Source organism: Lineus longissimus, chromosome 17 (genome assembly GCF_910592395.1).
Source record: "Lineus longissimus chromosome 17, tnLinLong1.2, whole genome shotgun sequence".
Lineage (NCBI taxonomy): Eukaryota > Metazoa > Nemertea > Pilidiophora > Heteronemertea > Lineidae > Lineus > Lineus longissimus.
Genome location: NC_088324.1, coordinates 9,358,010 through 9,377,021, shown reverse-complemented (window position 1 = coordinate 9,377,021; position 19,012 = coordinate 9,358,010). Strand labels below are relative to the sequence as shown.

At 42.2% G+C, this 19,012-nt stretch overlaps 1 protein-coding gene across 3 annotated transcripts in view; it reads left to right on the top strand.

The window, feature by feature from the left end:
* Positions 1–19,012, top strand: part of LOC135501168 (ral guanine nucleotide dissociation stimulator-like 1) — a 63,833-nt gene that overhangs the window by 20,760 nt on the left and 24,061 nt on the right. Inside the window, exon 1 of one of the 3 annotated variants that reach the window (XM_064793045.1) lies at positions 16,576–17,251. The exons of the other annotated variants lie outside the window; for them this stretch is intronic. Within the exon in view, the coding sequence (XP_064649115.1) occupies positions 17,078–17,251 (174 nt within the window). The 5' untranslated portion in view covers positions 16,576–17,077. Of the gene's footprint in view, positions 1–16,575; positions 17,252–19,012 lie in introns of those variants that run through there. 3 annotated transcript variants of the gene reach the window in all.

The following is a 19,012-nucleotide window of genomic DNA, read 5'->3' as shown; positions in this document are numbered from 1 at the left end:
GTTCTGATCAGAGGATTGCGGCTGCGTTTCCTGTATCAGACGGTGAAACCACATTCGACTCACTATCTGCTCTATTAGAGAACTACGCTGGTTGCCAGACTGGCCCAGAGGATTGCGGCTGGGTTTCCTGTGTCAGACGACAGAATCACATTCGACTCACTATCTGCTCTATTAGAGAACTACTCTGATCAGACGATTAAAACCTGATCACTCGTGTCAGATGGCAAACCAAAGCATAGCATACATATTCTGACCAGAATACTGACCATTAAAAACATTGATAAAGATTCGAAGTGCCGAGGCCCGTCAAAGACCTCCAAGACAAGGATCAAAGTCTTGTGTTTATAAGTTACCATTGTATGCCTTAGAGGTGGCAAAATGGTACTGTTAAGACAAGAAGTCTTTCGAAATGCCTCATAGAAGCTGAGGGATTAAAATCTTGTCTTTATTGGCTAACAAATGCTTACCCTTTCAAAAGACATCCTTTCGGGAGGTATAATTCCCACGGGGGTGACTGGCTCTTCCACCCTTCCCCCACTCCCCCCGTGCGAACGTATCATTAGATAAAGCCAGGTCCTTGAGATCGTGGTGGAATGTCAAGAAAAATTGTAAGCAGATGCCAGGGAGACCACTATCTGACATCCATAACAGCTTACCTCCCTCTTTAGCTAGTTACAGTCGGTGTGACACAACAGGCGAGTATAGTGGTTGCCATATTGATTGATTTATAACATCATTTGAAATATATCCCATCAAGAAAATATGACAAAATTTATGTCGTATTACACACCGATGAAGGATGAGGCCGATAAAAACAATAGAGTGGGAACGAATCACTTTTGGCAGTTCATAAAAAGTTAAAGATAGGATGTATAAGGTATATCCCAAAATTACCAAGACCACGGGTTTCCTCTGCAGAAACATACAGTAAGACTCGCATCGATCTTAAGTCAACAACAACAAGAGAGTCCTTCCTCTCCTGGAATATGCCCCAACACCTTGGTAACCCTACCACAAGAAAGACCTAGACTATCCTGTGTCTGGACGTTATGCAGTGGACAAAAGCATAATCTGTTCTGATCAGAGGATTGCGGCTGCGTTTCCTGTATCAGACGGTGAAACCACATTCGACTCACTATCTGCTCTATTAGAGAACTACTCTGGTTGCCAGACTGGCCCAGAGGATTGCGGCTGGGTTTCCTGTGTCAGACGACAGAATCACATTCGACTCACTATCTGCTCTATTAGAGAACTACTCTGATCAGACGATTAAAACCTGATCACTCGTGTCAGATGGCAAACCAAAGCATAGCATACATATTCTGACCAGAATACTGACCATTAAAAACATTGATAAAGATTCGAAGTGCCGAGGCCCGTCAAAGACCTCCAAGACAAGGATCAAAGTCTTGTGTTTATAATTGTTACCATTGTGTGCCTTAGAGGTGGCAAAATGGTACTGTTAAGACAAGAAGTCTTTCGAAATGCTTCATAGAAGCTGAGGGATTAAAATCTTGTCTTTATTGGCTAACAAATGCTTACCCTTTCAAAAGACATCCTTTCGGGAGGTATAATTCCCACGGGGGTGACTGGCTCTTCCACCCTTCCCCCACTCCCCCCGTGCGAACGTATCATTAGATAAAGCCAGGTCCTTGAGATCGTGGTGGAATGTCAAGAAAAATTGCAAGCAGATGCCAGGGAGACCACTATCTGACATCCATAACAGCTTACCTCCCTCTTTAGCTAGTTACAGTCGGTGTGACACAACAGGCGAGTATAGTGGTTGCCATATTGATTGATTTATAACATCATTTGAAATATATCCCATCAAGAAAATATGACAAAATTTATGTCGTATTACACACCGATGAAGGATGAGGCCGATAAAAACAATAGAGTGGGAACGAATCACTTTTGGCAGTTCATAAAAAGTTAAAGATAGGATGTATAAGGTATATCCCAAAATTACCAAGACCACGGGTTTCCTCTGCAGAAACGTACAGTAAGACTCGCATCGATCTTAAGTCAACAACAACAAGAGAGTCCTTCCTCTCCTGGAATATGCCCCAACACCTTGGTAACCCTACCACAAGAAAGACCTAGACTATCCTGTGTCTGGACGTTATGCAGTGGACAAAAGCATAATCTGTTCTGATCAGAGGATTGCGGCTGCGTTTCCTGTATCAGACGGTGAAACCACATTCGACTCACTATCTGCTCTATTAGAGAACTACTCTGGTTGCCAGACTGGCCCAGAGGATTGCGGCTGGGTTTCCTGTGTCAGACGACAGAATCACATTCGACTCACTATCTGCTCTATTAGAGAACTACTCTGATCAGACGATTAAAACCTGATCACTCGTGTCAGATGGCAAACCAAAGCATAGCATACTTATCTGACCAGAATACTGACCATTAAAAACATTGATAAAGATTCGAAGTGGCGAGGCCCGTCAAAGACCTCCAAGACAAGGATCAAAGTCTTGTGTTTATAAGTTACCATTGTATGCCTTAGAGGTGGCAAAATGGTACTGTTTAGACAAGAAGTCTCTCCAAATGTCTCATAGAAGCTGAGGGATTAAAATCTTGTCTTTATTGGCTAACAAATGCTTACCCTTTCAAAAGACATCCTTTCGGGAGGTATAATTCCCACGGGGGTGACTGGCTCTTCCACCCTTCCCCCACTCCCCCCGTGCGAACGTATCATTAGATAAAGCCAGGTCCTTGAGATCGTGGTGGAATGTCAAGAAAAATTGCAAGCAGATGCCAGGGAGACCACTATCTGACATCCATAACAGCTTACCTCCCTCTTTAGCTAGTTACAGTCGGTGTGACACAACAGGCGAGTATAGTGGTTGCCATATTGATTGATTTATAACATCATTTGAAATATATCCCATCAAGAAAATATGACAAAATTTATGTCGTATTACACACCGATGAAGGATGAGGCCGATAAAAACAATAGAGTGGGAACGAATCACTTTTGGCAGTTCATAAAAAGTTAAAGATAGGATGTATAAGGTATATCCCAAAATTACCAAGACCACGGGTTTCCTCTGCAGAAACGTACAGTAAGACTCGCATCGATCTTAAGTCAACAACAACAAGAGAGTCCTTCCTCTCCTGGAATATGCCCCAACACCTTGGTAACCCTACCACAAGAAAGACCTAGACTGTCCTGTGTCTGGACGTAATGCAGTGGACAAAAGCATAATCTATTCTGATCAGAGGATTGCGGCTGCGTTTCCTGTATGAGACGGTGAAACCACATTCGACTCACTATCTGCTCTATTAGAGAACTGCTTTGGTTGCCAGACTGGCCCAGAGGATTGCGGCTGGGTTTCCTGTGTCAGACAGCGGAACCACATTCGACTCACTATCTGCTCTGTTAGAGAACTACTCTGATCAGACGATTAAAACCTGATCACTCGTGTCAGATGGCAAACAAAAGCATAGCATACATATTCTGACCGGAATGCTGACCATTAAAAACATTGATAACGATACGAAGTGCCTAGGCCCGTCAAAGACCACTATCAAAAGCATAAACTGTTCTCTCCTGGAATATGCCCCAACACCTTGGTATCCCTACCACAAGAAAGATCTAGACTGTCCTGTGTCTGGACGTTATGCAGTGGACAAAAGCATAATCTATTCTGATCAGAGGATTGCGGCTGCGTTTCCTGTATGAGACGGTGAAACCACATTCGACTCACTATCTGCTCTATTAGAGAACTGCTCTGGTTGCCAGACTGGCCCAGAGGATTGCGGCTGGGTTTCCTGTGTCAGACGGCGGAACCACATTCGACTCACTATCTGCTCTGTTAGAGAACTACTCTGATCAGACGATTAAAACCTGATCACTCGTGTCAGATGACAAACAAAAGCATAGCATACATATTCTGACCGGAATGCTGACCATTAAAAACATTGATAGAGATACGAAGTGCCTAGGCCCGTCAAAAAGACCACTATCAAAAGCATAAACTGTTCTGATCAGAGGATTGCGGCTGCGTTTCCTGTATCAGACGGTGAAACCACATTCGACTCACTATCTGCTCTATTAGAGAACTGCTCTGGTTGCCAGACTGGCCCAGAGGATTGCGGCTGGGTTTCCTGTGTCAGACGGCGGAACCACATTCGACTCACTATCTGCTCTATTAGAGAACTACTCTGATCAGACGATTAAAACCTGATCACTCGTGTCAGATTGCAAACCAAAACATAGCATACATATTCTGACCAGAATACTGACCATTAAAAACATTGATAAAGATTCGAAGTGGCTAGGCCCGTCAAAGGCCTCCAAGACGAGGATCAAAGTCTTGTGTTTATAAGTTACCATTGTATGCCTTAGAGGTGGCGAAATGGTACTGTTTAGACAAGAAGTCTCTCCAAATGCCTAAAAGAAGCTGAGGGATTAAAATCTTGTATTTATTGGCTAACAAATGCTTACCCTTTCCAAAGACATCCTTTCGGGAATCGTAATTCCCACGGGGGTGACTGGCTCTTCCACCCTTCCCCCACTCCCCCTGTTCGAACGTATCATCAGATAAAGCCAGGTCCTTGAGATCGTGGTGGAATGTCAACAAAAATTGCAAGCAAATGCCAGGGAGACCACTATCTGACATCCATAACAGCTTACCTCCCTCTTTAGCTAGTTACAGTCGGTGTGACACAACAGGCGAGTATAGTGGTTGCCATATTGATTGATTTATAACATCATTTGAAATATATCCCATCAAGAAAATATGACAAAATTTATGTCATATTACACACCGATGAAGGATGAGGTCGATAAAAACAATAGAGTGGGAACGAATCACTTTTTGCAGTTCATAAAAAGTTAAAGATAGGATGTATAAGGTATATCCCAAAATTACCAAGACCACAGGTTTCCTCTGCAGAAACATACAGTGAGACTCGCATCGATCTTAAGTCAACAACGACAAGAGAGTCCTTCCTCTCCTGGAATATGCCCCAACACCTTGGTATCCCTACCACAAGAAAGATCTATAACTGACATCCATAACAGCTTACCTCCCTCTTTAGCTAGTTACAGTCGGTGTGACACAACAGGCGAGTATAGTGGTTGCCATATTGATTGATTTATAACATCATTTGAAATATATCCCATCAAGAAAATATGACAAAATTTATGTCGTATTACACACCGATGAAGGATGAGGCCGATAAAAACAATAGAGTGGGAACGAATCACTTTTGGCAGTTCATAAAAAGTTAAAGATAGGATGTATAAGGTATATCCCAAAATTACCAAGACCACGGGTTTCCTCTGCAGAAACATACAGTAAGACTCGCATCGATCTTAAGTCAACAACGACAAGAGAGTCCTTCCTCTCCTGGAATATGCCCCAACACCTTGGTAGACTCGCATCGATTTTAAGTCAACAACGACAAGAGAGTCCTTCCTCTCCTGGAATATGCCCCAACACCTTGGTAACCCTACCACAAGAAAGACCTAGACTGTCCTGTGTCTGGACGTTATGCAGTGGACAAAAGCATAATCTGTTCTGATCAGAGGATTGCGGCTGCGTTTCCTGTATCAGACGGTGAAACCACATTCGACTCACTATCTGCTCTATTAGAGAACTACTCTGGTTGCCAGACTGGCCCAGAGGATTGCGGCTGGGTTTCCTGTGTCAGACGACAGAATCACATTCGACTCACTATCTGCTCTATTAGAGAACTACTCTGATCAGACGATTAAAACCTGATCACTCGTGTCAGATGGCAAACCAAAGCATAGCATACATATTCTGACCAGAATACTGACCATTAAAAACATTGATAAAGATTCGAAGTGCTGAGGCCCGTCCAAGACCTCCAAGACAAGGATCAAAGTCTTGTGTTTATAAGTTACCATTGTATGCCTTAGAGGTGGCAAAATGGTACTGTTTAGAGGTGGCAAAATGGTACTGTTTAGACAAGAAGTCTCTCCAAATGCCTCATAGAAGCTGAGGGATTAAAATCTTGTCTTTATTGGCTAACAAATGCTTACCCTTTCCAAAGACATCCTTTCGGGAGGTATAATTCCCACGGGGGTGACTGGCTCTTCCACCCTTCCCCCACTCCCCCCATGCGAACGTATCATTAGATAAAGCCAGGTCCTTGAGATCGTGGTGGAATGTCAAGAAAAATTGCAAGCAGATGCCAGGGAGACCACTATCTGACATCCATAACAGCTTACCTCCCTCTTTAGCTAGTTACAGTCGGTGTGACACAACAGGCGAGTATAGTGGTTGCCATATTGATTGATTTATAACATCATTTGAAATATATCCCATCAAGAAAATATGACAAAATTTATGTCGTATTACACACCGATGAAGGATGAGGCCGATAAAAACAATAGAGTGGGAACGAATCACTTTTGGCAGTTCATAAAAAGTTAAAGATAGGATGTATAAGGTATATCCCAAAATTACCAAGACCACGGGTTTCCTCTGCAGAAACATACAGTAAGACTCGCATCGATCTTAAGTCAACAACGACAAGAGAGTCCTTCCTCTCCTGGAATATGCCCCAACACCTTGGTAACCCTACCACAAGAAAGACCTAGACTGTCCTGTGTCTGGACGTTATGCAGTGGACAAAAGCATAATCTGTTCTGATCAGAGGATTGCGGCTGCGTTTCCTGTATCAGACGGTGAAACCACATTCGACTCACTATCTGCTCTATTAGAGAACTACTCTGGTTGCCAGACTGGCCCAGAGGATTGCGGCTGGGTTTCCTGTGTCAGACGACAGAATCACATTCGACTCACTATCTGCTCTATTAGAGAACTACTCTGATCAGACGATTAAAACCTGATCACTCGTGTCAGATGGCAAACCAAAGCATAGCATACATATTCTGACCAGAATACTGACCATTAAAAACATTGATAAAGATTCGAAGTGCCGAGGCCCGTCAAAGACCTCCAAGACAAGGATCAAAGTCTTGTGTTTATAAGTTACCATTGTATGCCTTAGAGGTGGCAAAATGGTACTGTTAAGACAAGAAGTCTTTCGAAATGCCTCATAGAAGCTGAGGGATTAAAATCTTGTCTTTATTGGCTAACAAATGCTTACCCTTTCCAAAGACATCCTTTCGGGAGGTATAATTCCCACGGGGGTGACTGGCTCTTCCACCCTTCCCCCACTCCCCCCATGCGAACGTATCATTAGATAAAGCCAGGTCCTTGAGATCGTGGTGGAATGTCAAGAAAAATTGCAAGCAGATGCCAGGGAGACCACTATCTGACATCCATAACAGCTTACCTCCCTCTTTAGCTAGTTACAGTCGGTGTGACACAACAGGCGAGTATAGTGGTTGCCATATTGATTGATTTATAACATCATTTGAAATATATCCCATCAAGAAAATATGACAAAATTTATGTCGTATTACACACCGATGAAGGATGAGGCCGATAAAAACAATAGAGTGGGAACGAATCACTTTTGGCAGTTCATAAAAAGTTAAAGATAGGATGTATAAGGTATATCCCAAAATTACCAAGACCACGGGTTTCCTCTGCAGAAACATACAGTAAGACTCGCATCGATCTTAAGTCAACAACAACAAGAGAGTCCTTCCTCTCCTGGAATATGCCCCAACACCTTGGTAACCCCACCACAAGAAAGACCTAGACTGTCCTGTGTCTGGACGTTATGCAGTGGACAAAAGCATAATCTGTTCTGATCAGAGGATTGCGGCTGCGTTTCCTGTATCAGACGGTGAAACCACATTCGACTCACTATCTGCTCTATTAGAGAACTACGCTGGTTGCCAGACTGGCCCAGAGGATTGCGGCTGGGTTTCCTGTGTCAGACGACAGAATCACATTCGACTCACTATCTGCTCTATTAGAGAACTACTCTGATCAGACGATTAAAACCTGATCACTCGTGTCAGATGGCAAACCAAAGCATAGCATACATATTCTGACCAGAATACTGACCATTAAAAACATTGATAAAGATTCGAAGTGCCGAGGCCCGTCAAAGACCTCCAAGACAAGGATCAAAGTCTTGTGTTTATAAGTTACCATTGTATGCCTTAGAGGTGGCAAAATGGTACTGTTAAGACAAGAAGTCTTTCGAAATGCCTCATAGAAGCTGAGGGATTAAAATCTTGTCTTTATTGGCTAACAAATGCTTACCCTTTCAAAAGACATCCTTTCGGGAGGTATAATTCCCACGGGGGTGACTGGCTCTTCCACCCTTCCCCCACTCCCCCCGTGCGAACGTATCATTAGATAAAGCCAGGTCCTTGAGATCGTGGTGGAATGTCAAGAAAAATTGTAAGCAGATGCCAGGGAGACCACTATCTGACATCCATAACAGCTTACCTCCCTCTTTAGCTAGTTACAGTCGGTGTGACACAACAGGCGAGTATAGTGGTTGCCATATTGATTGATTTATAACATCATTTGAAATATATCCCATCAAGAAAATATGACAAAATTTATGTCGTATTACACACCGATGAAGGATGAGGCCGATAAAAACAATAGAGTGGGAACGAATCACTTTTGGCAGTTCATAAAAAGTTAAAGATAGGATGTATAAGGTATATCCCAAAATTACCAAGACCACGGGTTTCCTCTGCAGAAACATACAGTAAGACTCGCATCGATCTTAAGTCAACAACAACAAGAGAGTCCTTCCTCTCCTGGAATATGCCCCAACACCTTGGTAACCCTACCACAAGAAAGACCTAGACTATCCTGTGTCTGGACGTTATGCAGTGGACAAAAGCATAATCTGTTCTGATCAGAGGATTGCGGCTGCGTTTCCTGTATCAGACGGTGAAACCACATTCGACTCACTATCTGCTCTATTAGAGAACTACTCTGGTTGCCAGACTGGCCCAGAGGATTGCGGCTGGGTTTCCTGTGTCAGACGACAGAATCACATTCGACTCACTATCTGCTCTATTAGAGAACTACTCTGATCAGACGATTAAAACCTGATCACTCGTGTCAGATGGCAAACCAAAGCATAGCATACATATTCTGACCAGAATACTGACCATTAAAAACATTGATAAAGATTCGAAGTGCTGAGGCCTGTCAAAGGCCTCCAAGACAAGGATCAAAGTCTTGTGTTTATAATTGTTACCATTGTGTGCCTTAGAGGTGGCAAAATGGTACTGTTAAGACAAGAAGTCTTTCGAAATGCTTCATAGAAGCTGAGGGATTAAAATCTTGTCTTTATTGGCTAACAAATGCTTACCCTTTCAAAAGACATCCTTTCGGGAGGTATAATTCCCACGGGGGTGACTGGCTCTTCCACCCTTCCCCCACTCCCCCCGTGCGAACGTATCATTAGATAAAGCCAGGTCCTTGAGATCGTGGTGGAATGTCAAGAAAAATTGCAAGCAGATGCCAGGGAGACCACTATCTGACATCCATAACAGCTTACCTCCCTCTTTAGCTAGTTACAGTCGGTGTGACACAACAGGCGAGTATAGTGGTTGCCATATTGATTGATTTATAACATCATTTGAAATATATCCCATCAAGAAAATATGACAAAATTTATGTCGTATTACACACCGATGAAGGATGAGGCCGATAAAAACAATAGAGTGGGAACGAATCACTTTTGGCAGTTCATAAAAAGTTAAAGATAGGATGTATAAGGTATATCCCAAAATTACCAAGACCACGGGTTTCCTCTGCAGAAACGTACAGTAAGACTCGCATCGATCTTAAGTCAACAACAACAAGAGAGTCCTTCCTCTCCTGGAATATGCCCCAACACCTTGGTAACCCTACCACAAGAAAGACCTAGACTATCCTGTGTCTGGACGTTATGCAGTGGACAAAAGCATAATCTGTTCTGATCAGAGGATTGCGGCTGCGTTTCCTGTATCAGACGGTGAAACCACATTCGACTCACTATCTGCTCCATTAGAGAACTACTCTGGTTGCCAGACTGGCCCAGAGGATTGCGGCTGGGTTTCCTGTGTCAGACGACAGAATCACATTCGACTCACTATCTGCTCTATTAGAGAACTACTCTGATCAGACGATTAAAACCTGATCACTCGTGTCAGATGGCAAACCAAAGCATAGCATACTTATCTGACCAGAATACTGACCATTAAAAACATTGATAAAGATTCGAAGTGCCGAGGCCCGTCAAAGACCTCCAAGACAAGGATCAAAGTCTTGTGTTTATAAGTTACCATTGTATGCCTTAGAGGTGGCAAAATGGTACTGTTTAGACAAGAAGTCTCTCCAAATGTCTCATAGAAGCTGAGGGATTAAAATCTTGTCTTTATTGGCTAACAAATGCTTACCCTTTCAAAAGACATCCTTTCGGGAGGTATAATTCCCACGGGGGTGACTGGCTCTTCCACCCTTCCCCCACTCCCCCCGTGCGAACGTATCATTAGATAAAGCCAGGTCCTTGAGATCGTGGTGGAATGTCAAGAAAAATTGCAAGCAGATGCCAGGGAGACCACTATCTGACATCCATAACAGCTTACCTCCCTCTTTAGCTAGTTACAGTCGGTGTGACACAACAGGCGAGTATAGTGGTTGCCATATTGATTGATTTATAACATCATTTGAAATATATCCCATCAAGAAAATATGACAAAATTTATGTCGTATTACACACCGATGAAGGATGAGGCCGATAAAAACAATAGAGTGGGAACGAATCACTTTTGGCAGTTCATAAAAAGTTAAAGATAGGATGTATAAGGTATATCCCAAAATTACCAAGACCACGGGTTTCCTCTGCAGAAACGTACAGTAAGACTCGCATCGATCTTAAGTCAACAACAACAAGAGAGTCCTTCCTCTCCTGGAATATGCCCCAACACCTTGGTAACCCTACCACAAGAAAGACCTAGACTATCCTGTGTCTGGACGTAATGCAGTGGACAAAAGCATAATCTATTCTGATCAGAGGATTGCGGCTGCGTTTCCTGTATGAGACGGTGAAACCACATTCGACTCACTATCTGCTCTATTAGAGAACTGCTTTGGTTGCCAGACTGGCCCAGAGGATTGCGGCTGGGTTTCCTGTGTCAGACAGCGGAACCACATTCGACTCACTATCTGCTCTGTTAGAGAACTACTCTGATCAGACGATTAAAACCTGATCACTCGTGTCAGATGGCAAACAAAAGCATAGCATACATATTCTGACCGGAATGCTGACCATTAAAAACATTGATAACGATACGAAGTGCCTAGGCCCGTCAAAGACCACTATCAAAAGCATAAACTGTTCTCTCCTGGAATATGCCCCAACACCTTGGTATCCCTACCACAAGAAAGATCTAGACTGTCCTGTGTCTGGACGTTATGCAGTGGACAAAAGCATAATCTATTCTGATCAGAGGATTGCGGCTGCGTTTCCTGTATGAGACGGTGAAACCACATTCGACTCACTATCTGCTCTATTAGAGAACTGCTCTGGTTGCCAGACTGGCCCAGAGGATTGCGGCTGGGTTTCCTGTGTCAGACGGCGGAACCACATTCGACTCACTATCTGCTCTGTTAGAGAACTACTCTGATCAGACGATTAAAACCTGATCACTCGTGTCAGATGACAAACAAAAGCATAGCATACATATTCTGACCGGAATGCTGACCATTAAAAACATTGATAGAGATACGAAGTGCCTAGGCCCGTCAAAAAGACCACTATCAAAAGCATAAACTGTTCTGATCAGAGGATTGCGGCTGCGTTTCCTGTATCAGACGGTGAAACCACATTCGACTCACTATCTGCTCTATTAGAGAACTGCTCTGGTTGCCAGACTGGCCCAGAGGATTGCGGCTGGGTTTCCTGTGTCAGACGGCGGAACCACATTCGACTCACTATCTGCTCTATTAGAGAACTACTCTGATCAGACGATTAAAACCTGATCACTCGTGTCAGATTGCAAACCAAAACATAGCATACATATTCTGACCAGAATACTGACCATTAAAAACATTGATAAAGATTCGAAGTGGCTAGGCCCGTCAAAGGCCTCCAAGACGAGGATCAAAGTCTTGTGTTTATAAGTTACCATTGTATGCCTTAGAGGTGGCGAAATGGTACTGTTTAGACAAGAAGTCTCTCCAAATGCCTAAAAGAAGCTGAGGGATTAAAATCTTGTATTTATTGGCTAACAAATGCTTACCCTTTCCAAAGACATCCTTTCGGGAATCGTAATTCCCACGGGGGTGACTGGCTCTTCCACCCTTCCCCCACTCCCCCTGTTCGAACGTATCATCAGATAAAGCCAGGTCCTTGAGATCGTGGTGGAATGTCAACAAAAATTGCAAGCAAATGCCAGGGAGACCACTATCTGACATCCATAACAGCTTACCTCCCTCTTTAGCTAGTTACAGTCGGTGTGACACAACAGGCGAGTATAGTGGTTGCCATATTGATTGATTTATAACATCATTTGAAATATATCCCATCAAGAAAATATGACAAAATTTATGTCATATTACACACCGATGAAGGATGAGGTCGATAAAAACAATAGAGTGGGAACGAATCACTTTTTGCAGTTCATAAAAAGTTAAAGATAGGATGTATAAGGTATATCCCAAAATTACCAAGACCACAGGTTTCCTCTGCAGAAACATACAGTGAGACTCGCATCGATCTTAAGTCAACAACGACAAGAGAGTCCTTCCTCTCCTGGAATATGCCCCAACACCTTGGTATCCCTACCACAAGAAAGATCTAGACTGTCCTGTTTTTGGACGTTATGCAGTGGACAAAAGCATAATCTATTCTGATCAGAGGATTGCGGCTGGGTTTCCTGTGTCAGACGGTGAAACCACATTCGACTCACTATCTGCTCTATTAGAGAACTGCTCTGGTTGCCAGACTGGCCCAGAGGATTGCGGCTGGGTTTCCTGTGTCAGACGGCGGAACCACATTCGACTCACGATCTGCTCTATTAGAGAGATCAGACGATTAAAACCTGATCACTCGTGTCAGGTGAGAAATCAAAGCATAGCATACATATTCTGACCAGAATACTGACCATCAAAAACATTGATATGGACTGTATCAAATAATGCTCTAGCAGAGAGCAGGCAACTATTATGTCTTGAAATGTTTAAATCAGGAAAAAGGTTTCCAAACAAGGAAGTTACTGGAATCGGAACTTGGTTTGTGCTTGGTCATATGATGGCTTTCGACTATCACTTAAACTACCACTTCAGACTTCATGGAAACATAGTAAAGATGAATCTTGGTTTGTTGTGTGCAGTTTTAGCTCAATCAGTAAGAGGGAGAATAGACTGAAAGACACCTTGATAGAAGAGAAATTATACTTGCTCCTGTTGTACAGCTGACCAGTGGACTGACATCTCTCTAGTCGATGATCAACTGAAAGTAAAAATTAGAGAAGGGAACAGAAATATTCAAGTGTTGAAATCCAGTTTGGGTTCCTTCATGCAATGCTGATTACACTTCAACTTCAAATAAATCTCAAATGTTTGACCTAAATGTGATCTTGTAGCTCATAAATGTGAGACACTCACCTTTTTACACACACCTCAGCCAAGGCACAAGCTGTACTTTGTCTCATTCCAAATGCACAGAGCAGTTAGAACTGGTTCTGCTAATTAATTCATGAGCATGTGACCAAACCCCATTTCATTCCCCCCAGAAAACTGGTTGAGTTAATAAGGTCATTTGACCCTCTTAGTCTTTTCATTCGTAGAGGCATGTCCTGATGACTGTATTGTTGAATCTAATCTAATCCCTTGTCCATTGTCCAGTGTCCATTGTCCTGGGGTCCAGCTAGCCATGCCACTATTCTAATTTTTGTCCTTACAATGCCTTTCTTCTTTTAATGAAACTACTTGTCATGGATGATGATTAGATTAGTTTTTTTGAAGGAGGTATATTTAATCATTATTGCATCTTGACCATCAAGATTTTTGCATCTTGCTCTATTTGCATTTGGCTCTATACTATAGAGCATGAATTCGTAACCAGCAAATATCTATATGGTGAGCGCAATGGCCCCTGGCCTTTTCATTCAAATATTTGGTAAATTTTGCAAAATTGTGCCATCAAACTCAAAAGGGGGCCTTGGATCCAGGGCCCATATGACCATCCATGAGCATGAATGTATAGGACTGAAAAGCCTGTAAGACCTGGGTACAAGGTATTTTTAAAGTGGTCTGCATCTGCAAACTGTGCGTGATATAACGCTGAAAATGTGGGATATTGATGATAGATACATGTACATAATCTGATAGATGTTAAAGTGAAATTTTTATATCAATGGCAATGCTGGTTTGGCAGTTTTGGTTTTCACCCCAAAATGTTGGTTCAGTGCTCAGACAGACATTGGGTGATATGAATAAAGACTAAGCAAATGCTTTTATCTAAAACTCCATGTACATTCTCACTAGGCCTTTCTGTACAAAATTGAAGTAAAAGCATTTGCTAGTCTTTATTCATATCACCCGTCGTCTTCCATGTCATGAATAAAATTTTCAAAAAATTTTGATATTTTGAGAATATGATCAAGTTGTCATTTCGTGATATTTAGAAGAATAAGTCGTTAATTAGCATTGATATCGATATTTTGCTTCAGCATCAATCAGATTATAAGCTCACCTCTTGTCCAGTCGATCTCGAACCTGGGTACCATTTGTCGGCACCCAGGACGACATCCACCCTTTCAGCTTCAGTCAAATCCATCGACCAAATTAAACAAAGTCCTATTTCTCCGAAACTAATAATCTGTTTGCAACCAAATTTTATGTGCTTATGTATCTATGTACTCTCATCAATATCCTAAATTTTCAGTCAAATCCCATGACATATGGCCGCCATCTTGGAAATCCAACGAAGTCCGATTACTCCTAAACCGTTGAACCGATGTCAACTTATTTCCATGTGACATGTACACTCTTCAATAACCCTGAAATTCAGTCAACTTTATAACCAAAATGCTATACTCAGATGGTACCGGTGATTTTCTTTTTTTTCATTGAGCTGAGAAGAATAATATCATTCAATGGAATCAAAACTGGTGAAACTAGCCAGAAACTGTTCTCCCCATATCCAGTGCAAATGACATGCATTACTTTACCCAAGGTGAGCGCCCTGGACCATTTCATTTTGCTTTTCTTCTCCCCTGTGCCAGTCTCTTGGCCGCTTCTTGCAGTGCTGTCACTTCCGCTCTAAAGTTGCTGGAGTATCTCCCAGTTGGTATGGCGATTTCCTCAGCCTTGAACTTGATGAGGATGCCAGCCCCTCCATCTTTTGTAGCTTTCTGAAGTTACAAGTGCCAATAGACCTGATCCAGCAGCAGTCATACAGCAACGTTAGCCGTAGCTTCATCCCTGTGAACTTAGCACTAAAGCTAGTAGCTTACTTAAGCTATTAGCTTAAAAAGTTAATTACCCCATTTGTTAATTGACTGACATGACTCTGGGATTTGATGTGATTGCACAAGTTTGATTAATTGCTTTGATTCATGTAGCGCAAGGTGTGACTATTCTATGTTCAGCCAAATCAGGAGTAAATGTGTGCGTTATTACCTTTGTGGGTAATTAGTTTTTCATCATAATGATCTTGGACTAAATATATATTTTGGGCCCAAACATCTTATTACAATAGAGACTTATGATACCAAAGACCACCAGTGTTTGTAACAATTTGATTTACTAATAATCAAAATTTATGTTGGGTGGAGGAGTTTGCAGTATGATGATAGAATCATATAGAAGACCTTTTTGACTAGTGACTCGAACTCTGAACTAGCGGTCAAGAGGTCCCTGGTTCAAGTCCCAAAGCAGGCAGGTGTCCTTGTCTAACTTGCCTTACTTCACCGAAATGGGCACAGGTCAGAAATGCTCAGTCAGTTGTAGCAATGATTGAGCAGCTCATCTACTGTTGATATCAGAATATAAACCCAAAACTTTCAACTTTCTTTGAAACCATTGCATATTTATAGCTGCAATGACGTAAACTTTTCTCATTTCCATGAGGACCATATAAACACTTCAAATGTTTTCCTGAGCAGTATACCCCCACCAGAGTTTGTGGGGGGGGGGGGGGGTTGATGTGCAACTATCATTGTCACGACCTGGTCATGTCCTCTTAATATCAAATCAAAGTGCAGAATATCTCTCCTCTTATCCTAGTCCAGTTAAAAGTTCCAATAATTTGGTCAATAACCTACACGGCAAAATATTGATTGATGTCTAGTATGCACCTGTTAATGCGACAGACTGCAACTTTCGATAGCAAATATCTGAAAAATGCATAATTGTGTTCTACTAAGTACTACTGACTGATTATATGATGGTTCTGTAACTTGTGTCTCGATGATTGTTCTAAACGCACAGGCCTTTGTACGCAATCCCCAGGCCAACTGCTCCCGGCCAACCAGAGGTGGGATTGTGACAGCTTGGTTCGACATGCGTGGGTAAACACTTAAGGCAATGGCCATGAGACGACCCCCTACTAGTATGTGTGTAAGCCCATGCATACACATACGTACAGCCCTTTCAGAGAAGTACTTCAATAGTTTTGACACGATAGCTGAGTGGGCACGTTACAAACCAGTTCCAGATCATTTGAGAACTATTTCGCATGATATGTAAAAGTTGACATTGTGTTAGAAATTTTGGAATAGAATACGCATTGCTTGTGATCTGGTTGTAAGTGGATTAATTCCTACTCTTTCCCGGTGAAAAATATTTTGTAATGAATTTTCTTCAAAGATGAAAGGAACTATCGACTTTCGGTGACGTTCAGTTGGATTGTGACCTTGGTTAAGTGTCTTTAGAATTAAAAGTGGAGACATGATTTTGATGACACGCAGGTCAAATAGTGATTAGGGCCGTGCTGTTGTGGATTATAGAAGTTTGAATTTCTGATAAATACATATAATTTTGTGGGAACACTTTTCTGAGATAATTCTACTTGATGAGTATGGAATTCACAGTGGCATTCTAATTGATGAATTGACATGTTTGGAGCATATTCTGATTGACAGTTTTAGAGGTTCGATTATCTGTGGTGGCCATTGGGAGTTACCGTTGATGCTGTTGAGCGACTGAGGATGACATCGCAGTCAACTGTTCGCCGCTCCAAGAGCTTCTTGGACAGGCTGGTGCCGAAACTGAAACCAAAAACACAGAAGAAGCGGCACAGTTTTGGTATATTCTGCGGGTGTGTGCCAGTGTGGTTGAATGGGATGCCCACAGCGCCATCTATGCCTCTTTTAGAAGAAAAGGTGGGTCTACGAGCGTTGGTTCATATAATCATAAGTCTTGTTTTTTAGATTTTTTGCGAAAATATTTGAAAACAATGCAACAGTGTTCAAATAAACTTTCTGGGACTGTGTGGGTTTTTCATTGACACAAAGTTAGTTATCAATTCCTGGTTTCATCATTTATACTTTTCACAGAACTTTGAAAAGTGAGTCAAATGGGTAAATCATGGGGAAGGGGGAAATATGGGGAAGGGGGGTGAGAGTATTTATTTAAGGTTAGTTTGATTGTCAAAAACTACTCAGTGCAGTTTATGACACTTCCACATAGCACAGGGTGGGTCATATCCTGTTCCTTGTGTATGCTATTCATGCATTGGTGTGGTGTTGTATTTTGGCCTAAGGGGGTCTTTGGACATGTTTTGAGGGATTAGCTAATCTGAGATTAGCCGCTAGCCTCAAGGTTAAACAAAAAATCATTCAAACATATGTGCAGATGTATATGGTGTTGTCCAGCTTTTGACCTTCCATTGCTATAATCAGTTTTATAGCACGCAGGTGAAAATTCTCTAGCTCTTCCCCCCCCTTACAACAGTACCCTATCTAAGAATGTTTGTGTCATATGTGTAGTTTAATGCCTGTAAGGAAAAGTGTCATGATTTGTTACTGCACTATACTCTGGGGGGAGCACTTCAGATTGTTTTTGTACTATTGTGCTCTCTAGGGAATTTCCAAGGCGTGAAACACTTTCCCTTTGGTTATCAGCCAAGTTGTTTTACACAAGGTTATGTCTCATGTGTTTCTATGCCAAAAGTCATAACCAAGCTCGGGATGGCATATTACAAATGGAGGGGAAAGGGGTCAGGTGTTCATGTCGGCCCTGGCATCTTCCCCCTCACCTTTAAATCAGCAAGTTAAGAGCTCAATAAAGAGACTCTGCAACCTCGGGCCTTGTGTGTCAAGGTGGTTGGCCCCTCGATGCTGCAATGCCACAAAAATGACGTATGTACTTCAGGGTGGCGTCAATAGCAAAGTTGCAATAAAATATATCATGGTGCAATGGTACTGGCTGTCATGATCGACTTTGATTGTGACCTGTTTTTACTTTTTTCCAAATGATCACTTGGAACAGTTTCTGGTCACATGACACTCTTCAAGTCCCCATATCCTGTGTGGTGAACGCTTTTTGGATGCATATTGTTTTTAGGTCAAAATGGTTTTAATCATAAACTGTGGATTTTTGCTAATTTGGCATTAGTTCTGCTCCAAGTTCATGATAAAATTGGATTGCTGACCAGCAGGATATGCTTTGAGAGTCTTCTTCTCACTGCCAGTTTGCCACAATGTCATTAGATGGCTTCCCAATGCTACAGGATTACGGTTTCATCATCCCAATTTCATAGTCATTTATGATCCAATAAAACTTGTATCTTTACACTGTGCTTTTGAGGGGGAAGGATTCAAGTCCCTTATTATCTCCCTGGCTTCAAAATACTTTTGATATTGATAGGCTACACTGCCTTGCATGCTGCATGTTGTAAGTCGATTAACACAAGAATTTTTCATTTCTAGCATAGAAAATATCAAATTGAAGCTGAGCGGTAAGCCAACGGGCCTCTTGTACTTAATGTAGATGGGCCCGAGTGTTTTACCATCCATGGACAGCCAGCACTGTTTTCCGGGCTCTCACAAACATCCAGGCACTCGGGAACAATTGTTTTTTCGATATTTATCATTCATTGTCATTGGGCAATGTGACTGTTCATTGGCACAGTTTCAAAAAAT